Source organism: Lepisosteus oculatus, chromosome 3 (genome assembly GCF_040954835.1).
Source record: "Lepisosteus oculatus isolate fLepOcu1 chromosome 3, fLepOcu1.hap2, whole genome shotgun sequence".
NCBI lineage: Eukaryota > Metazoa > Chordata > Actinopteri > Semionotiformes > Lepisosteidae > Lepisosteus > Lepisosteus oculatus.
In genome coordinates, this window is record NC_090698.1 from 24146819 (window position 1) to 24170360 (window position 23542).

Below are 23542 nucleotides of genomic sequence, written 5' to 3' on the forward strand. Positions count from 1 at the left end.
TATGTGATATTTTCCTCATTTCTGTATATGTTTTTCTACTGTTTGTCATGTTCAATTTAGCACAAATTTAAAAGTGTGACAGTATTTAGAATTTATTATTATTATTATTTGACAGTCTTTTTCAGGGTTGTACGAGTGGGGAACAGGTTAACCAGCCATGCTGTTAAAGCCAGAACTCTTATTTCAACAAAACTGCAGGATGAGATCCTGGGATCAATTAACCAATGACTACCAAATGGACTAGATCGGCAAGATTGTTTGTAACCTCTAATGTTCTTTTGTTACATTCTTAGCTCTTTTTAAAAAATGGATAAATGGATCAATTCTTGTTAACAGAGCTGACTCGGCACGGAAATGAACAGTAAGAATTTGTGTGTTGTACAGTACTGTATCTATGCAAAAGGAAATCTGTTTTGCATGATGAAGGGACAGACGCTGAAATTTGCCTTTGTAATGGGAATCTTTACTTTTTTTAAGCAACATACTTCATGCATCATGCCTTGTAAAATTTGCGTGCCTACACATGCAGGTTTGGGGACTGCAAAAGCAATTTGTGAAAAACGTTCCTATATCAAAGAGAAAAAAAGTGATAAAACACAACACAACTAAATGTTTGGTGGTGGTATTATTATTATTGTTTTGTTCCTCCATTCATGTTTTTGTTTATGAATTTAGTTTACTTGCACACACAAAACTATGAAGATTTTAAAGGAACAAGTAGTAGGTTTATTCCATGCTAAAAAAAGAAGAGAGAAAACACAACGTTTCGGCTGTAACGCCTTCTTCAGGTGTGAGAAAGACAAGGTAGACCCACCTTCTTCAGGTATATATACAGTGTAGCCAAAAGAGGAAGTGCAATTGAAAGTTTTGTAGTATGATATGAGAGATGATAGGTCGTTAATAACAGGAAAATGACAAACTGTGGTAAGCATGCAATTGATAAGGAAAAGAAGAACTCATGCAAGGTCTGATGAGGTCTGTCATGTGTGCTTGTATAAGAACTTCCATTCTGGGAATTTTCTGCTTTATCTTGGCAGATAAGCTCTTTGTACTGGCTCTCTAATTATCTGAAGTCCAAATGGACAATTATCATATTGCCTAACAAACAGGAGAAGTGTGATGCTTTGAAGCCTTTTCACTTCAGTTATTTTTGTACAGCTCTAATCACTAGTTATTTCCACTTATGTGTCATTTAAATGTTTTTATTTACATATCATTGTTTGTTTTGAGTGTATATTGCACTGGACCATCTAAAGAAAAAAATGTATGAATTGTAGTGCTAAAATGTTTTTGAGTAACTATATCCAGTATCTGTTACAGTATGTTGTTAGTAGTTATATTCAATTCATAGTTTCTTCTTGTAAGTAGAAGAAATTTCAGACCAGCAATGTCTTGTGTTTTGTACTTGTAGCTGTGACTTGAATAATTATTTATGTAATGAAGACATCTTCTGGATAGCACGCTGTGCTTTCTGTGAGGTTTTCTTTGTTACAGTTCTTGAAAAAGGTCCTCTTTGCCATGTGTTTAATTGAGTGATATAAGTAATTCACATCATTACAAATGACTTAAATGGCTTGAATGAGAAATGTCCTTAAATCTCCCCTTGATATTTGGACTTCAGAACAAACTAATTTGCTCAATATTTATGTTTCTTGTTCCTGAAGTTCCCTCCCCATTTTTTAAATATAGCTCAAGCCTTTTTCTAACATTTTGGAGCTGGGCAATGATTTTGTTTATTTAGTTTCATTCTGAGATTTCTCTGTGAAAATGAATAGAACTGGTTAGAATGTAATTTAGTTTTCTTGTGAAACTGCTATAATTACTTCATTTGTATCAGGACATATCTGTTATTCTTTATAGGCCGTGCTTTCTTTATTTTAGGGACGCTGACAAATACATTATGACTTCTCAGAACTCTAAGAAAAAACACTTTCCATTTGTATACTTTTCCTTATAAGTAGAAATAACTACTTAAATAACTGTGTAGTGACTGCTGGTAACTGCTACAGTTTATGTAGTGCAGGAATGATTATAAAATGAGAATCAGTAGTTAGTATGAAGTGTGCCTTTGTACTTCATATACAGTATTTATTCAATAAGTACTCACGCTACTACACATAACTATTTTTTTGTGTGCGACCTGCATACTTACCAACACTTGATTTGAACTATCTAAATATATTATAGTCATTATAACTTTTCAAATGACTAATTCAGTCATTCTCATTGGTTTAAGGAATGACATAAGACTTCATTAAAAATATAATACATTTTGGAAATATAACTGACTTAGCTGATTATAACCAATATCCTCATAATTTAACAAAGGGATAACAAATACTTCCTTGTCTCTTAAAACCCTCCAAAAGATATCACATGGTATAGTAGGAAAGCTGATTTTCAAGATGTTAAGTTTAAAGACTGAGTATGACAAAATACTTAGATTTATTTACCCTCTTGCCTCTTATGAATTGATAACCTAATTAGTATTAAGCATGTTTCATCTTCACACGTACAGTGGGCAAAGTCAGCCCCACATGTGAAGTAAGGATTTAAAGCTCAAAGGTTATGTATTATCACAATGGAATCATTTGAGCTGAAACACCAGATTTTCAGCTTTTTAAGAGTGGTTGTAAAACTTACTGGTGTTAATACAGTTAGTCAGGACTCAACCCTGTCATGAATTATTGGTAAGCATTGAGTGTGTAATTGGGTGTTAGTTCCTCTTAGTCGAATTGTACATATTGTAAATTGTTCCCTTGTCACTTTTGAAAGAAGGAAGAATCACTGAAGTTTTTTGTGACATTTTTTCTTCTTAAGAAGAACTGCAAATTTGTATTGGTACATGCTGAGTTCCTCTGAAAAAAGATAATAACATACCACTTCTTACTTCAAAAGAAATAAGAGGGTATCCGTAACAGACTGTGGTTCCTAACAGTAAAAACAAGCAAGTGAATGGTAAAAAAAAACAAATCAGAAAGAAACATGCCGGGTAAGAAACATGTAATCTTATGAAAATATGGTAATTTCAGATGAAGATGTAAATTTTAATAGTCTGTCATCAACTGCCTTAGAGTTATTTTCTAAATACCAAGTTTACTTCACTGCTTAAATGATCTGTTACTTCAGGCAACACACTATTTAAATAGTCAGGTCTGAAACCATCTACAATATCAAACAATGATGAGTCATGTAAGGGCTGGATTCTTTTATATTATATATTGTGTCCTTTTCCTCACAAGTTTCAAGAGTATGAACAATTTGTTGGTGATGACTACAAGATGTGGGCAACAGTGCGTCAAAATAATATAAGACACTTCCTGTCCTTTGAAAGCTGATGCCCCTGGGTGTTAACACCCAACACAATCATAATTACCGAAAAACCTTTTAAAACCTTTTAAAACGTGGTGTATGTAACATTTCAAGAAGGTACTGTATTCATGTCTGACTTTGATGGTTTAAACGACAGAGGAGAGAAATTGATGTTTTATTGTCTAATTTTGGGTGGTAGTTCAATTATTTAAGTTGACTGTAACAGAAAAATTAACTTAGATCATTTGGATGCTAAACACTGGAAAACCATCAGAGATCTACACTTTAAAGGTATACATCACCATCCATAATGTCATTTGATTGTATCTGTTTGCAAAAGGTATGAGGTATGAAATCTTGGGACACATTTGGCATGTTGAAAAAGTGTTCCTGCTATAGCATAGCAATACTAAAAAGGAAACCATTGTGTAGGCCCTACTAAGCAGTAGTATACAGTCGTATTTTCAATGCATTCAAGACACTGATTGCATTAATTGATATGGACTTTATATAATCCTGGTTCAGAAAGAGATTTCATCAACAACTATTCTTTGGCATATTATCTGGAAAGCTAGCATTCAACAGTGACAGTAGATTCTGAAGTGTGACTCGCAGAAAGCAAAATCAGACAATAAAAGTAAAACCTTCTGTTAGTATTGCCTCGGTATAGATGGCTTCATCTACAATTCCTGTTTCTGTTCAATAAAATTGTCATTAATTTAAACTTGAATAACTACTACTTAAATAGAGCACAACATATAGATCCTGTAAAAGTGTGCCTTATCGTGAAGTTGTGCCAGTATTTAATAACTGCATATTAAAGTACTGTGCTGCTCACTGTACTTTATCTAAAAAAAATAACTTTCATCTCAGTCTTGATATCTACATCAGGTAACCATTATTTATCTCTGTGTCTGGAACAATGTAATTCAAGGATAAATTGCTTTGAACTAAGAAGCTGTTATTTTATTTGATTTAGGTGGAGTCAACCATTTAGTTTTTAATAAAAGTTCTGACATGTTTTCTTGTTTAACTTTCAGAAAAAAAGTTAGCATTAGCTACAATTTTAGCCTTACCTTAACTCATCTGAACTGGAAAGATTAGAAATGAATGAGACATTTAAAATGTAATTGTGGTATTGTACTCTTTACATGTTGTTTAGAATAAAATGAATACAATAAACCTTGACTGAGTTCAAAATACAAACTATAAGCGATAACCTGAAATAATGTTGTTATCTCCAACGGATTTCTGTAGATCTATTTAAAAATATATTAATTTACCTATGTGTTTTCTTTAATTTTTTTCCCCTAAATTGTAGAAAATACAGTTGTAAAGAATACAGTTTCTCTACTGGAATGCAGAACGTTAGTCTGATTTTTTTTAGTCTGAAGGTTTTAAGCACTTTTTTTGTTAAACTAACAAGTGCCATGTTAAAATAGATTAAGTAATAAAAACAGACATTTATCAACAATTTGATCTATCACTATTTTTAATGCCAGGTAGGGTAAACCTTCAAGTTTTTAAAGTGTGACCATAAGACTGTATGTGTAATTGTACTGTAATTCTTTGTATTTTACTGTTTTGTTTTGCATGTAGGATACAACAAAAATAAAAGTCATATTAATCTCACATATCACAATCCCCTATGTAATCTCACGGGCAAAAAGTGCATTTTTTCCTTTAGATATGTAACTGCAAATTCAAAAATGAAACAGCCTTTTCCAAATCAGCACAGCAAGTGGGAGCTCATTCACTGAGAGCAGGAGTGAGGTTTAGAAAATGGCATTGAACCTGAAAACTAAGTAACAGTGTTGTGTGTAAAACAAAATGACCTATTAGTGCACTTCAATAACAGGAAGTTAAAAACAAATATGTGTTACAAATATGCTCTTATACTCATCTGCAAAACTTCGATGTGTACCTGGATGGAAACAATATGTGCATCATTATAAGATGTGAATTTCTGCAAAAAAAATAATAATCTGTTTCTGTACTACAGTAGTTATGTAAATCATTCATTAGGGCCAAGAGACTGCACAATTAATTTCAGTTGCTATATTTGATTGTGAACTACTGTCACCACCTGAAGCTCAAGGTATTAATAAATAATGGATACAGTATGTGTTATGTACTGTAACAGTTGCACACCATCAGGGAGAGAAAGTGATTTTAATCAAACCTTATGTTGCTGAAGTTCTTCAGCACTACTTGACACATTTAGTCACTGGTTAATGACCAGGTTTTTGGATAGGCCCATCAACCTAGATTTGGGGTTCTGATTCTAAATTCTAAACCTAATCATTAATCTAGGATTTAGATCTGGACTAAGGACAGAACAGCCCACTTTTGAATGTTGTTTTGTCTTAGAAATGTTTGAGTGAGCACTCACTGTGTCCTGAGATTTTGCTGGAATGCAGGGTAATCGCAGCTGTCTGTCTAATGGAAACTAATGTGAAAATGGACAGTGAATGAATAAAACCCAAATAAGACAAAAGGGTTGTCTGAGTACTGAGTGCATACTCTGTGTCCTCAACAAACCATGTCACGCAATTTATGGGAAAATTCTCATTGGTGGTCTCTTTTTACAACGAAGGCATGTTCATCTTGTCACCTCATTGTCAGTTAAACAGTAGCAGCCACAGTGGAGTGTTGCCTGCTAGAATCAGGCCTTTTGATCATGATGAGTTAAACTCAAGCAACATAGAGAGGAAGTGACCTGGTCAGTAAGCAACACCGAACAATGTTAATAGACTTCCTTTATCTCTTATTGTTTTAGTTCCAACTCGCACAACACATGGCCATTTTCTTTGGCACTTAGAAATTCAAAACTACTAATATGCCTCATTGTTTATTGTTTTTTTTGTCAGGCATAACTGAATCCCCATGTTGCAGCAAACATAGGAGACATTACAGAAGCACAAAAGTGTTGCTAATAGACACAGCCTTATCCTCTGCAGCATCTACAGCACTGCAAAGTCAGTTCTATAAAATCGTGCTCAGCGTTAAATTGTGGTGAGCCTTTTGCCCAGAAGTGCTAAGACATACTATTTTTTTCAGTTCAGATAATTTCTAGTACAGTCAATGACAGGTTGAAAAGAAACGGATTTGTAACTTTTGTGTTGATGTACATTTTTGCTTCTACTCTGGAACATTTACTGTATTTAGTACATTTCTGCATGCTTTTAAAGCATCTTGTGTCATAGCACTTTCTGAGAGGTCATTTTTCATTATCTTCACAAGTATTCCTTGTCAATCGGGCTGATATCACAATATAAGGAAAAGGCTTAGAGTTCAAGAAGATGGAGTTTCTAATGCTCCTTCAGACAAACATATTGCATATAATTTCATATTTGGAATACCTGCAGTATGATACGTCAAACTGATATCAGGTACAACTCATCTAAAATGCAAGGTGTCACTATTAAAAAACTAAAATTGAGTTCAGCATAAATAACAGTGTAGGTCTATGGCATATTCTTCTGTGGGGAAAAAAATGCGAACTCAAAGAACTAAATTCTACATTTCAGGTGCAGTAGTCTCATGCAGTGCAGTATTTTTTAAGGATTCTGCTGTATTAAACCCAAATCCCTTTTTAACAGGTCACTCTAAGCACCTGTATATCTGTTTTAATTTGGCATGAACATTAACCAAATGTTCAAAATGTTCTTTCCGCTGGATAATAAATGATTTGTCTAACATTTATGTTTAGTAGTAGTAATTGTAGTATTGTTATGGCTCTGGTTGTTGTAATGAAGTTGTCTATGGACATTAATTTGTGATTCCATGTGTATGAAATACAGAATGCCTGTACTGAGAATATTTTCAGTTTATTAAGCAGCTTGAGCCATTTCAGGTCAATGCTATCACAATGACAGAAAGTAGCTGTGCTGCTTTATATTTCTTACTTGAACTAAAATAGAACCTGTGACATTCCGGGGGTGGTGTACCATAGCGGGCCTCTTAATTAGACTTGGTAAACAGACACACATTTGTAGCCGTTAAATAAAAAAGCTCCAGCTCAGCAAAACAAAAAAGCTTGACTTTCTCCAACCTTAAACCTTACTTATTCTGGTGTCACTCTCTGTAAATGACCAGATAGCTAAGGTGCTTACCAGCTCCACCACCAAAACTCCCTGTTGAGAACCCAAAGTCTCTCTCTGAAAATTCTACACTCCATAAATAATATACAACAAAAATAAAGGTCAAATTTGCTTTATCGGTTTTGCTCTATCGTTTGTCTGGTAGATGAGTCTGCCCATCTGCCATTCAGTTCATTGGCTCTGATCTTGTGAATAACAGAGGATGACTGCTCACCTGAAATCCACAGCTTCCTGGTTTTTAAATATCACCCGATCAGTTGTGTTCCACCAGTTGGACAGGTGACAGAGGATGGCAGATCTTTCCCCATTTTTCTCTGGGGAATGCGGTCTCCATCCTATCTCCACTCATCACCCTCATACAAGCTCCATTTTGTCCATTTTTTCCTAATTTTTTCTAGTTAATTTTCCATGTTCTAGTTCTGTTTTGCATCAGAGCTTGTACAGTGTAGAGTAAATTCAGCTCTGTTGGGCATGTGTAGGATTTTTTAAAAGGATTTTTTCAGCCCTGGTTATGATATCATGATTTCGTCTAACGGATCTTCTAAAACCATATATTTACACTTGCACAGATTTACCCACACGGAGAATGTGAAGAATATATTGCCCGATTTTTACCTTCAGTATAAATGCACCAGAAATGATCTGACGTGTCCCCTTTTCTTCAAAACACAGAAGTCTGACTCCAAATTATTCAAATCACTTTGAAGTGCTGGTTAAGCGAAGTAGCTGTTCAGAAGAAGAAAATGGAATGTTTCTGACAGTCATTTCGCACTATGTTACTACAGTCCTAAACATATAAATGAAGAATATAATAAATGTTCTTCCCAAGATAAAAATATTTGAAACTGGAAAGATTTGTTATATTAAGACATTTCATTATTTTCCTAGCTTTCTGTAAAGTCACTGTAATGTGTTATGCATCTACATACATTGTATTGTTATTTTTAATATATACTGTGTTGTTTGTTTCACACCATATTGGAAAAATATAGATAAATTATTCTCTTCAGTTATAACCTGTCATCATCTTCCTGTAAAGCACAAATTAAATGCCTTTTTTCATTATTGACATTAGTAACCTGTCTAAATCATTCAGAACAATGAAACAACAATAATTCCAACATTCATATCATTATGCAAATTTGATATTGTGAACTTACTCTTTTAATTTTATTTCTTCCTCATTTAAATATAAAATGAAATGTAAATTACATACTAAAATGTATAGGCATTGTGTTCTTCTACTGTACATCACTTTTCTCGTACATTCATGGATTGCAGTAAGAGCACTGTTATTATCTTACTCTTACAAAACGGAAGCCACATTTTAGGTGTTTTCATCTTCTCTTTTTCGCCTTCTTCTTTTAATTATGAGCTAGAGTTAAAATAGGCTCCAGTTTATGATTTTCTGGTTTCTTGAATGCAGATAATGGACAACATGTTTAAATATCACAGTTTCTTATGCCAATGCATCATTTTTAAAAGTTGCTTTTGGTTCGTTAAGTTGAAGACTCGGGAGTTAGTGATGCCCAGGCAATGTTAAAATGAGAAAGACAATGTTGGGTCTTCCATTTTCATTATGAGAAGTTTGGGTATTTTTTTCTGTGAAGAAACAGCAGGTAAGAGGGCAAGATATTTTCTCAAAAAAAAAGAAACTGCAGTTTCCAGTAAATTATGTTGCACACTCCTGGACATTGTGTTCACACCCCTTCCCTTACTAATTACTAATTTCTAATATCTGTCAATACTGTTCCATTACTTAATTTTGTTCAGACACACCATTCACCTAATATTATGTTGCTCTGTTGTCTTAGATTTCTTTTGAACAGTGTTGTGTGAACTTGTCCAAAATGGCCCCTTTTGTCCAAAATCCCTGGGGAAGCTAAGTTCCTCAGATTGTCTGCCCTTTTATATAAAAAGCACAATATGTACAGTGTGTATTATACAATAACAACATCCCTCTGCCAGATAGGAGTCCTAACATACACAGTGATACATTCATGGACAAACCTTTTGAGAAAGTTAGTAAGGTGCTGATTACAAAACACCATTTCACACTTCGAAGTTATTATGAAATTAACTGTGATTTTGAAGGACTGTCATAGTGAAGTAATTGCAGATGATAATATGCATTGATACAACTCTAAGCGTGAAATGGAAAAGACAACAAACACAGCAGTGCCTGCTTCTTACCTCGTATTCATCATACAGAAAACTGACTTTTTCTGTACATCTGAAGAGTGGAAGAGTTGTACAGGGACAGGAAAACTATAAAAATGTTTTAGTGGCAAAGCTCTGTATATGTCTATATTATGAGCCTGTACTATGAAGTTAAAAAACTAAACTCAGCAATCATAAGCATCTTTTGTCTCCTTTGAAGGAACACTGTCAGTCAGAAGGAGTTTGTCAGTTATTAAAACAAGAAATGACCAGTATTGTCATCAATTTTTATACAATGTTCTGTCGAGAAAAAGTTTAAAAGAGGCCCAATGTCTGACAGATTCATACAGCAGATGCCAACTTCCCTATGTCTCATGTAATTACGTGACACATCATTATGGTGAAAAGAGTTAAAAGCAACACTGTGTGGACACTATTGTTAGACCAAACCACTTTACATGTGCTCAATCTTGGACATTTCAATAGTGGATAGCAAAGGGGAAATGAAACAAATAGTGGAACTAAGGATTAGAAGGATTAGGATAAGCATTTTTAAACTCTGGCTACTTTTAACTTGTGTCATTTACTTTTTTTTACAGAATGCTGAGATCACCAGCACTACAGGGTACGACACTATCATTCAGCGTCTCAATGATGGAAAGAAAACCTGCAAGGAAATTGAGGACTTCATCAAAGCTAGGTGAAGGTCAACAGTGTCTGATAGAGAAAAGCAGTTCGATTATGTTTTTCCTGTCCACAGATGGTATGGTGTAACACCTGGTTCCTCTGTACTGCTGTGGTAGTGTATATGAACACTGCAGTATAACTTATATTACAACACATATCAAAATGTCAAAATAAGGTGATTGTGAATGTCTGTATTTGTATTTGTTCTAGATATATATGCCCCACATCACTAAATTTATAGGCCAAATATCCTGATTTAAACATCTTAAGCTAAAGTGTTTCGAAAGCACAGCCCATATTTAACATTTTTAACAACCAGAGTAAAGTTTAAAATGAAATGAAAAGGCAAAGCATCGGTTAACAATGTATTTATGCAGCAAAGATTTTTTTTTCCCTATCAGCGGATCTTGATTGCATTCATGTGTTCTTTGGGTGGATTCTAAATGCAACTGAGCTAGTACTTATTGAATTAAGAGGAAAGCAGAAATGTAGTTATCTGAAATATTATGTAAGTGATTTTCATCCATCTCATATCCCTAAATGATTCTTTTAATGTCATTAAATATTTTTTGGAGCTGATAAAATCCTTTTACAGTAAGTTATTAACAGCTGTGGAGGAATATCATGACTGCCCTATGCCTGGTACATACTGTATATTAATAGTGGTGATTCAGTATGTAAAATGTCTTATTAAGCTATACAAACATAACAAAAAATGCTAAATATATATATATAGAGAGAGAACCCAACAGAGGATACCAATAAATGGATGGATATGTATGGTTAAAAAATGGTATTAACTCCATTGATCATTTGAAATGTAAGAACCATACTTTTTTTGCCTTCCTAACGACATACAATGGCATTGTACAGAGTATTTTGTTTCTTCCTGTTCTTCAAAGGGGTGCTCTAAGCAAGATACTGTCCTCTAATTTCCATTTTTGCATTCTTATTAGCATAATTCCTGTTATTTGTGATAAGATCCTGTTAGTCCCATATGTTCCTTGCTATTTAACAAACATGCATTGTTACATTTTTACAGCACATGTAGCCATTTGTTCCATTACAAAGCCTCACATTGTTACGTTTTTCATTTATCCTTTGGACAAAGTCAGCTGCCAGGGTGACAAGTTCAAACTTTTTCCGTGGCTGAAACTGATTAATTGCAGTGTTACATTTATCCAGTTATTAAAGATAATCACTTAACAGCAATGCCAAAGGTTTGTTCCTGGCACTGGGCCGATTCTCAGTGGAACTAAATATTATTCTAGGTTTAGGTTTACTCGCAGGGAAACTTTATAAATAAATGTAAGTATAATAGTAAAGGATCAAGAATTTGAATCAGACCTGGCTGACTATTTTCCTTAGTCTTCTGCATTCTGAAATCATATCAGCTTAGAATCTTAAATGTAGTACAGCTTTTTCATGAGAGTGCTGAGCTGCATACTGTAGGTGCAGGGGTTGCAGAAGAACACACATACAGGAGGTTTATTCAGTGGAAAAAAATAAAGAGTAACATTTCATCACTGGAGTCTTTCTTGGACCTCCTGTGTAAAAAAGCGACGTAGAGGGGCGTAATAGAAAGGTGTAGGCTGGAGAATGAAAAAGTAAAGATGGCTGGAGAATTAGTTAAGACATTTAAGAAGCAGATTTCAAGGGCAATTTTGAAAATTATCAATCATGAGAAACTTATAAGGAATTGTATTTGTCATGACTCTTCTGATTTGTAGTTTTCAAAGACTTGGAGGGGTTAACTCAAACCAGCTCTCTTAAATCAAGGGAATCTGTGACCAAAAATACTATTTCTTTCCTCTTCAATTGGAAAGTGTTGATGCAAATACATGTAACATTTCCTTTTGTCTCCTAGCAGACTACCCTTCTATTCACAAATCTCTTCAGCGAATGAACTGGTTTAACCTTATTTCACAGTATACCATTACAATAAGGCAAATGTTTTTTGTGCCTGTTTTTTTGGTCATATGTTTTTAGAATTGGGAGAAAAGTATGTGTAATTCAAGGAATACGCTCAGGGTGTTCAGAACATCTTGGAGCTCAATTGTCTGGAGAGTGTCCAGACTATCCACTTATACTAAAAGACATGGTTATGGGCACCATGCATTGCAAAGAATGCTATTCGCTGTCACTTATTTGTCAAAGACACCTCGTCTAACTTTATTGCAGGTACAGAAAGTGTTAGCTGAGATCCCGTGGTGGTTTAATGAGTTCAAGGGATGCCCAGACTTATTTCCACAATTCTAGAGACATTTATTGAATAACCATATCTCTTGCACAGATTATGTCTTCCCTTGTACATTGAATTGCAAACTATCATATTTTGTTACTGCTGTTGTTTTTGATCAAGAATGATGAACACAAAGCGAGACACTATCAAAGAGTTAGGCCATGTTGTACTGAGCATTTGTCATTGTTCTACAGCTACATTCCTGTTACTGTACATTCCAATAACGTACATTAATTAAGTATGAGAGGCCCACATTCCTCAGAACCCTTTGTTAGTCATCCAATTCCAAGACATGTCTGTATGAATAAACAATAGAAAAAAGCTTCCTCTCAGGTATAAAACTGCGTCTTCTTCCTCACCTTTGGAATCATCAGTGCCCCCCCAGAAGAAACCGACAATATCCGAATTACTGCTGGAGAGAGGGGCAAAACAGGCATAATTAGGAGAAGCGATCTTTTTCTATACCAAGTCACAGGAGACTGGAAAACTAACTCGCCAGCTGACTCCACTGGATCATTTCATTTGTGAACATGTTCTATGAACTTCAATTTCTCATAGCAGAGCAAAACACAAAACATCCCCCCAACTTCCATCGATGGAGCCCCCCCCCAGGGTTTCCTGTCAAAAGGACTCCAGAAATCATGCAAAAGACCTAACTGAAAGGCCTTTTTAAAGTATTTGAAGAGATTCTTAAACTAATAAATTACTTACAACCGCACAAACAAGTTGAGCATTTTTAATCCTTCTTATGTTCTTATGGTGGGCAGCATGGCAGCGCACTGGTTAGCTGGGGCCCTGGGTTCATTTCCTGGGTGCTATCTGTGTGCCGTTTGTGTGGTCTCCCTTTTTCCGCCTCCACAGACATACTGGTAGGTTAATTAACTTCTGGGAAAACTGGACCTAGTATGTGTTTGTGTCTGTGTGCTCTGTGATGGTCCAGTGTATACTGCCTTGCACCCATTGCATGCTGGCATAGGCTTCGGTTCCCCTGTGACCATGAACTGGAAGAAGAAAAATTCATTTGAAAATGAACTGATGGATGGGACCTCATTGGATGGAGTGAATATTTTCTCTAAGACACTGTGGATACAGTTCCCTCCAGATTTATGCATACGGGAGATGAAATAAGAAACAAAACAACATATAACATCAGAAAACAAAAAGAATTATGGACTGGATGATGTCTTGCTTTGAAAAATTTAAAAATATTATACTGCAATTTTTTATAGCATTAGACAGTTCCTCATTCGTCTATAAAACATCAGTCAAATCTTTTGTTGTTGGATTTTAGCTAGGTTGTTGTTAGTAGTTAAGAATGTATGATGCTACACCCAAACAAGACAATAATAGATCACTTTTTTTTTGCATCAGTGGCAAGTAAGAAAATGTAGGAAATACATTTTCTTGAGGAGCCTCTGTAGCTTATGAAAACTTAGTGAAATAATAGAATCTGTTTATACTTTTTTAAGATATTCTGAAAATTTGTTTTTTTTTCATGCAGATGAAAGCTGTTAAAACCTATCCAATTATTTTTTTGCAGGGCTACAATAGAAGAGAAATATGGCAAAGATTTATTGAACTTATCCAAGAAGGTTTGTGGACTAAGTGAACTGAAGTAAGAACTAGTGTTATTTAAGCTTAACAAGTCTTTGTTCCTATTGTAGTTTTGGCGAGGAAGACTAAACCTCTTGATTTCTTCATGCTGATTTTTTAAAACATTTTTTTTATGAATGCCCCGTTTTAGTTTTTGGTTAATGAAAGACATCCGTATCTGCAGACTGTACTCAAACTTAATGTGTCAGAGTACACACATTGGTATAAAACGATTTCATTGGCCTGACAACCAATGATTTTGTAGCATGTCGGTATACTATTGTAATAAGTAACACAATACACAAGCTATAATTTGTTATTTGCATTACATACCAACTTTGTTTCTTAGCATTTTTTCTAACATTAAATTGATGACCATTTTTTAAAAGAGACTTTTGTCTTAAGATGAAATTTATCCCATGTTTAAGACCCTCACTGCCAGAGAGTAGCAGTAAAGAATGCAGGTGAATAAACTGCATTCAGATAGGGTTTACCTATATTTATATCAATGAAAATGTATAATAAACAAACAGTATTTAAGTAAATTAACTGGTGAATTAAATGGATTCAGACTAAGATCTCTTCATTTCTATGTAACGTTGATATAGTACATTCCTTGAATACTTTGTGTCATATCTGTGAAAGCAAATGATACTGCAGTTTCCTCAGAAATTCTTCACCTCCCTGATAGTGTTTTTTACTCTTCTTATTGTGGTTGTTTCTTAAAGAAACCATGCTTCTTTTCAAATCACAGTAAATGTGACTTTACAAAAGCTAAGCTGACCCACTTTGTGTGACCCACAGCTTGGAAGCAGACTGATAAAATTCTGTTTATTTTGCAGCACACTTAAGAGATCCCTGGATGTTTTCAAGTTGCGTAAGTACTCTGCATCTGAGTAAACTCTGAAATTGCTTCAGAGTGTCAAAAGGAGTGTCAAAGGGTGTGGCACCATTTCAAATAACAAAGTGAAACTAAACAACAATTGTGTTCATTGGTTTGATAGCTGCATCCGTTATTTACTTACATGTCGATGTAACTGGCTAAGGATTTTATCCAGAATAATATGAGAATAGACATGACATTGTCCAGTTTTTTTTGTACACAAATTTTTGATACTATTCTATACAGCTGAGATAACTGGAACTGTAAAGATACAAGTAGCCAGTACCTTTTTATAGTAGTAGGGCATAACTATAAAAAGTCAAAGCAGAATGCATATCATATATGCATGAACTTTATATATCTATATCAAAAAAGGCAAAATACAATCTATCCAATCCTATTATGTGACTGTCCACATTCAGGAAGTTTGTTTCTTTTTGCAAACATGGACCAAGTGTTTTGCTTCTTTTTTAGAAATTGAAAATGTTGGTACATCGCACATACAGCTGGCTCAGACATTGCGAGATGAAGCCAAAAAACTTGAAGAATTCAGAGAAAGGCAGAAAGAGGCAAGGAAGAAGGTAACACAATGCTAAATATGCTTACTGATGTGCTCAAATAATTGAGAAAAGTAATTCCTACACAAATGTTAAGAACTACAATTGACTTCAGTGTTTGTGACATTCAGTTGAACCAATATACAGTACTATCAATTGGAAAAAAAAATTATATTGGTTAACAAAGTGATGCATGAAATTATAATTAATTTGTTAAATAACCTTGAATTATGATAATGTATACAGATTGAATCAGCACTGTAAGGCATACAATGGTAAAAAATAACTAAAAGAAAAAGTAGCACACAGATGGTTGAGCAATATCTAGTGTATACAGCTGTCAGTACATTTATTAATACACCCTTTTTTAACTGTGCTCAATAATTTAGTACTGCACAGCCTAAGCACGCAGTGTTTAGAGAATTATTAGAAAGACCGTTATCCTAGTCATGTTTGTGGCACTCCAAATTCCAGATTGTGGCACTTTTAGGGGGGATTCTGACTTAGAGCATTAAATCATTATCTCATACATTGTAGCTTTGCGCATATGCTTAAGTATTAGAGTAAGAGCACACAACAAGGGATGAACAATTTTACATAGCCAATCAGTCTTTTGCGAGATGGCCGGAAACAAAGGCATGTTGAGAAAAGTCACATTAACATGAGGAGAACCGGCATCAAAATGGACACCTTTCATTCAAATTTAACATGGACAGATGCCCAGAGTCAGAATCAAACTCAGGACCATTGAAATCTGGGGCACTAATTACCATGCCGCAATAGCGCACTTATTAAGAAATTAAAAGGGGGGAAAATAATGCCAATGAAAATGTGAAATGCATAATACAAAACTGCACATGATAAGATTTTAGTATTTGTGTATGAGAGTGAGAGTATAGGTGTTTAGTTAAAATATTCAGAAAATAAATTGTCTGTTGCTACATACTTTATTAAGTATTAAGTACAGTTATTGGAGTTTTTTGGTATTTTATCTTTTAATCTTACGTATTGTGATATTGCATACATTTCCACTTGCTAAATTTGGCCCTTACATAGGTCACACCTCCGTGATATCAGAGATAATATCTCTGTAAAAGTGCTGACTGACCATATAGAGTAGCACTGATTGCTTTAACCGTTCTGTCTTCATTCTGTCGCAGAAGCTCTTAGTCCTGTTACATTTGTTATTGCATGTGATTGCTAGAGCAGACAGGTCCACCTCTTGCTTTTTCAAAATAAAACAATTTGCAGCATTCTCTCATTTAGGTAGAACAGCATATGGAGGCGTTTCACAAGCAGAAGGCAACCCAGTACAAGAAAACAATGGAAGTAAGTTTTGAACTCTGTTTGAACTCTGTAAGATTTATAGGAAGGGAGCTAATAGAGAATCAAACTGGACATTAGGTATTGAGTTTATGAAGCTTCTTCCCCCTTCAAACAGTCCAGGGAATTTGATTTAAGGAATTTTGCTGTCCCGTGTAAATATATTTGTGTAGAACAACTGCTATCTAAAGTGCTGGAAAAGAAACCAAAAACAGCTTTGCTGCATTAAAGCTCTGCTGCACTAGTCATTAGTTGTGCTCAACGTTCCTGGCTCCATGTATCAAGTTACGGTAAAAAAATTACATTTGATCTTTCAAAGCAGAAATACATCATTTAACACATAAAATAAATGTGTAGTGCAAAAAACTATAGAATATTTTTGGTCATCTAGAAAAAGGAAAGCTTCTTCAGTGTCATTTCTTTTATTTACAGCCCATGAGAGAATAAGAAGCTCTTTAGTAATGACTAGACTTGTCATTACTGGACAGTAGTGTGGCTTTCCTTCATTCGCTGGCCCTTGAGGGAGAACAAGTAACCCCCAAAAATGGGCCTGTCGTGCTTCTTAAATTGATTAGTCATTTTGAATGAAATTGTTCAAAACAGGAACAGTACAGTTCTTTGCCGCCTTCTGTTTCCATCAGCCAAAACAGGAGTGTGTGTTTAAAATACAAAATATTTGAAAAGCATAATGTAGTGATGAGTAAATAATTTTGATGAAGGATGTAAGGTTTGCTTTTTAGTGCCATGATCAACCTATATTAGGGCAGTCATCATTTGCTTTTAATAGAATAGTCTTCTCTTATACGTCTTGGCTGTACAACATAAATTGCATTAGTGTGCTTTTTTGTTTGGAAGACAAAGAAAACCTATGAGCAGAAGTGCCGTGAAAAGGAGGATGCTGAGCAGACTATGAATCGGAATGCCAATACAAGCAATGCTAAACAACTGGAGAAGGTAGGACCTCTTATCTCTTATCTTATCTCTTATCTCCAGACAAAATCTTTCTGCATGTTTTGTAAGTTTAAAGTGCCTAGAATTTGCAGATTGCAAATCTTTAAGGGATCTTAGATTGCAGCAGGGGGTTTTAGATAAGGTGCGAGTTTTAGTTGTTTGCATCAGAAATGGTAAAAATAGTTATGTAAAAATAGTAAATAACCACCACCAAGTTCCCCTATTCAGGCATTGAGTTTGTATTTGCAGAGATTTACGTGATTCAAAACATTTCTGGATATCTGTTCAAGTAGGGGGTAAGGCTGCCATGAGGATGAAGGGGATTTGAAAAGTTTTTTGTTAGGCAAAGAGAGAAAGCAAGAAATTTCTATTAATACCAATAGTTACATAGCAGATGTAATGTTTACTCATGGTCTAATTTAATACATTTCTCTTGAATGGCAGATAAAGGCATAGATATAAAAAGAAAGATATAAAAACTAATTTTACACTCAGTGACCTCATGAAAGGGTTACATCTCAGAGTGCTTCAAGCATGTGTAAAACTGTGTGGCTGATTCTTTCTTCCTCATTTTTACTTAAGCAACCCCTGTATTCTGTAAATATAAGAACTCCAACATTGCAATGAATGAAAAAAAAATTGCAAAAGCAGGACATCCCACTGTGAGAATTTGTGTTGCTGCAGTAGATTCTGAAAGCGAAAGATATTGACTGTGACAATCTTGGAAAACCCAAAAAAGTCAATAGTTTTTTTTTACACAAATTGTGACAATGTTGTGACCATGCATGCTAGCTCATTATATTTCTTAATGTCACACCTAATTGCAGAAACACCCAGACAATGTGCACACAAAAATATTAACATCATTCTTTCACCTTTTAGCTGAGTTTGAAATCTCAGCAAACAAAAATGGCTGCAGAGGAAGCAGGTAAGTGAAATTTTAATTTATTTGTGGAGCTGAGAAGTGACATTGTGACATTGAATTTATTTAACAGGCATTGTATACAGTAGTATACAAACCATTATAACACACTTCAGGATATTAATAAGGGCAAACTTAATACTCACGCATGATATGTTTTAATTAAATGTAACTCAAACCTTTTTGGAAATGTAATAATGTATCAAATGTTGATACATAGGGGTGGGTCTGGGGCTCATTTCCTGTAAGCGGAGTACTGTACCTTTCCCAGTTTTCATCACAATAGATTTTACAATCTCATCTCAATAAAAAAATGTTGAAATTAATGAATATCTGGTGTGTTCCATTCCTGGACAGGGTGCTGGGATTTGCCTGCCATTGTAGTCTTGTGCAAAATTAAAATACCGGTGAAAATAACATATAACAAATATTTAGCTTTAATTACAGTAAACTAGAGTAGTGTACAACCTTTTATTTTAGGGATCTTTCTGATTCCGAATTATCTAGAGAAAACCTTGGATGAGTCCCAACAGCTGTGGAACTCTAGCAAAGTAAACTATAGTACAGAACGTGAAAGAGAAGGGATGTTATATATAACAATAAAACATAATTTTAATTACTATTTTTATGATAAAGTAGTTCTCCAAAAATAGCAACAAGAAATTAAGATACATTCAATTTTTCAGGTGTTTTACTGACTCTTATGCCACCTTCAATGCTTCATTGCTTCGGTTACATTTTAGCCTTTGTAAGTTCACCCAAGGTGTGCTTCAGCTGAATCAATTCTAGTTTATGAAAAAATAATAAAAATAATTCCTTACATTTATATAGATCACAAAGCACGTGGGAAGAGACACACTTCGTCTGGCTACATTCATGCACCATCAGTCCCACTGCACAGCAGATCAGAAGAAGAGGGATATTGCTTTTGCCAACTAAATTAATGGCAGGCACTAGGAAGGCTAGAATGTTCAAGCACATATTGGAATTTAGTCAGGAAACAGAGGATAACCACTACTCTTGAGAAAAATGGTATGAAATCCAGATCCAGAGGGATGAGTGCCCCTTGCTGGTCTACTAACACCACTTGTAGGAGCAACATGGATTTTCTTGGAGTTCTCCTATCAAAGTACTTACCAGGCCAATCTTTTCTTATCTTCTGTGTAGAGACAGAATCTGTGTTACTATTCCTATGATGAAAGCAAGCAGGTTGCCTAGTAGTATGGCCTGTTACTTAAACTTTTTCTTCTGTATTATTTCAGACAGAATGTACAGTCAGAATGTATCCATCCTGGAGAAAATTCGCGAGGACTGGCAGAAGGAGCATGAGAGAGCTTGTGAGGTAATCATCTCTTTGTGCTCTCAAAGCCCTTCTTCCGCACTCCTATGAATGAGAAATGATCTTGGTATTTGGATAATGAAGACCTCTCCCATCTCTACAATAAACACCATTTAGTCATAAATACAGTGACTATACTTCGGTTTTGACAAAAATCCATGGATCAAATTCTTATGCTTCATGGTGCAATCTACCCTGTGTGCATTGTGAACCGTTGGAAGGCAAATTTAAAGAAGGACTGCACTTACAGCTGACATGCCATTGGAGAACACTATACAGCTTCTACTCTTTGTACATAGCTACATAGTGGGTGTTGATTAGGTAATTGATTAGATACAATAAGTGGGAGTTTTTGTGTTTGCCAATCCCTTTGGGACAATCCTGTTTGAGGGTAGGGTCCACCACAAAATATTTTTATTGGTCTCCAGTAGGTTCAATTTAGAAATTAATGTTTGAGTTGTTTTTAAACAGGGTGTTATGGGTATCACTTACAAGAACATCTATATTATTTCTGTGGCCAGTGCATCTCTTTCTGCACCTCAATCCTGATTACCCTGCACTCACACGTTTTGCATATTTCTCTTTTTAAAAGCAAATCTGTTAATTTTAGAATTACACTAAATTTGCTGGGCTGTTTTTAAAGAATTTCCACTTCAAAAACAAAAAGAGGAAACCAGAAAACCGGGAGCTGCATTACAAAACAAACAGCTGATTGTCTACATTTTTATTTTAACTCTGAAGTTGCTTCCAATGTTTAATATAGAACAGTGAATCCTGAATTAATTGTTCATAGCGTGATGAAGGTACTGCTATCATTCTTGGTTGAAGTGCCTGTGTTTGAGGTTGCAGGTTCTCTCTGTGTCTACACAGGCTTTTCCCAGGTGCTCTGCCTTTTTTCTTAAGACATGCTGGCTGTGTTAATTGACATCTCTGTAAATGGTCTCTGTCTGCTCATGCTTGTGCATGCCCATGGACTGGAATCATGCCCAGGGTGCGGTCCCATCTTGAGCCCTGTGTGCTTCTGGAATGGGTTCTGGGTTGCCCTAACTGTGGTTGTATAATAATGAATGGATAAGTCAACATTGCCACCTAGTGGACTGCTAGTCTGTTTACTGCAGCTCTGAAAAGGAAGCCGGGAATAATTGAAAATGAAGAGTCTTGCAGAACTGCAGGAAATTTTGTTCTAATCATACTCATATCTACAGATATTTGAGAACTACGAGGTGGAGAGGATAAGTGCCCTGCGGAATATTTTATGGACTCATCTCAACCATCTTTCTCAGCAGTGTGTCACCAGCGATGAGGTGAGGCTCATTCTTTAGTCTCTTTTTTAAAATAATTTGTTTCTGTGTCATATACCCATTGAAAAAGAACAAAGTTTCCAGAAAATGTCATTATGAATTTAACTTACCTGGTTCAGAAAGAATGATTTGTATTTTAGTTCAAAGTGTAATTGAGCTATTTGTACTTTTTGCATGGTGAAAACCTGTCAGACCAAAATCTGTGGAATTAAATTAAATTAAATTACTCTTGTGAGTAATCTGTGGCATGTATTGGTCTATAAAATTACAATGATAATTGTATAGTAATCACAAGTAATATTGTGATTGTAATTATATGAATAATTATTAATCCTACGGTATTTGTTGTGTTGTTAAAATTTAATAGACACTATTGAATAGACACTTGCACCTACTGCTGCAGTGGATATGAAACATACAGTAACCTAACTCAAGCGTTCTGGTCGAATTCCAGTCTGGGCTTGTACAAACTGGATTACTGAAAATACACCCTTAATTCAGTTGGTGAAACCACCTGGTTTGCAGTGTAGTGGGACTGTTGGTGAATAAAGGCTTGAGCATTACACCCAGCTGGGTGTTCCACCAGCGGGAGATTGGTGGTGGTGGAGAGGAGTTCTCATTAACTGTAAAAGTGCTTTGAGTGGAGTGTCCAGAAAAGCGGTATATATGTGTAAGCAACTATTACTATTATTATAAGTAGGTCTCCTCCTGTATGTAAAGTGCTCTGGGATACTTTGAGATACAAATGTCTATATAACTGCTATTAACTATTAGTTTGTATCTGTTTTGCTGCAATACATTTGCACCTTAGTTTTTGATATCCCTATATTAAGTTGTAAAATCCTGAGTACTTCTGTTCACATACATCTCCTGTGACTCTTTACTCAGCTGTATGAAGAAGTAAGAAAGTCTTTGGAGCAGTGTAGCATCCAGAAGGACATTGAGTACTTCATTGACCTCAGGAGAACTGGAGACAAGCCACCAGGTACAGTATGTTTCCCAGGTGACATTGTATAAGGACTACAGGAACCCCTGAACCCGTGTTCTTTTGTTCCCCATTTAATGAATGTCTCCTATGCTGGAGGTAATATAATTGTCCTCTTACAAGATGTCTACATACCTACAGGTATGTCACTGCAATGAATGACCATAGCTCCTTTCAACAAGGAGCATTATTATTGTATTTGATGACAGAGGTATATTTATTAAAATCCACCAATACAGGAACCTCAGTTATAGCTCTCATTTTGGTGGCTTTGTTCATTTTATCCAGCTCCCATCCCATACGAGAACTTCTACAGCGGTCAGAGGCCTCCTGTTGTTGGTCGCCTAGGGTTTCTAGGTGGAAGGTAAGAATGAATTCCACAGGAGCATCTCCAGTGTTTTACTGGAGTCTGTGTTGTAAATAAGAATGGGTTAGCATGGTTCTGTGGGGCGTTTGTCGTTTCTAATGACTGTATTATTCAAGTTCTGAGATTCCAGTCAACAATGAAATAATTAAACATACAAAACATGGACCAACTCGTTACCCCCAAGCATTCTATAATCAATGTCAGTTTAAAATGTATTAATCAAGAATATACCCTCTGTCCTAAAGCACTTTCTGAATTCCCAGTGTGCGAGCTTCATTGATACATTCAGAACACAAATGTCACAGATTTCACTGTTAAATTTAAGCTACTTTATATTGTTTTTCTTAATTACACATGTCTACTTGTCATTTTCTCTTATCTTTGCAAAGTCTATTCTTTAATCCCTGTTGTAATATTATTTTTACTTGTCCTGCTAGTTTTTTTTCCATTTTCATTTTTTCTGTTTTTCAGGAGAGGACCATTGCCTAACCCTGTGGATACAGAAAGTAAGTAAAATTAAAACACAGTGTTTCTGTGCCTTGCAGATAAACACCTTTCCATAAGTTCTTAATGTAGGCTACAAATCTGGATTAATACTAAAAATTAATTAAAAATATAATAATGCTGGCAATTTTTTATAAATTGCCCATAAGAATCAATGTATATAAGGGTTAATGGGGAATGGAAAGATGTAAATGTACCCTTGTTTTACCCCTATTGGATTTATCCATAAGAAACAACCAAATAACCCAAACTTAGCATATTTTAACACATTCATAAACAAATACATTATGTAATACGGGAATGCTTATGCTTA

At 35.1% G+C, this 23542-nt stretch overlaps 1 protein-coding gene across 1 annotated transcript in view; it reads left to right on the forward strand.

The window, feature by feature from the left end:
* Window positions 1-23542, forward strand: part of pstpip2 (proline-serine-threonine phosphatase interacting protein 2) — a 32360-nt gene that overhangs the window by 5130 nt on the left and 3688 nt on the right. The window contains exons 2-13 of the mRNA XM_015340185.2: window positions 10175-10275; window positions 14045-14119; window positions 14940-14974; window positions 15455-15561; window positions 16804-16866; window positions 17716-17814; window positions 18694-18739; window positions 19996-20075; window positions 21278-21376; window positions 22262-22358; window positions 22647-22722; window positions 23197-23231. Coding sequence (XP_015195671.2) covers window positions 10175-10275; window positions 14045-14119; window positions 14940-14974; window positions 15455-15561; window positions 16804-16866; window positions 17716-17814; window positions 18694-18739; window positions 19996-20075; window positions 21278-21376; window positions 22262-22358; window positions 22647-22722; window positions 23197-23231 — 913 coding nt within the window. The remainder of the gene's footprint in view (window positions 1-10174; window positions 10276-14044; window positions 14120-14939; window positions 14975-15454; window positions 15562-16803; window positions 16867-17715; window positions 17815-18693; window positions 18740-19995; window positions 20076-21277; window positions 21377-22261; window positions 22359-22646; window positions 22723-23196; window positions 23232-23542) is intronic.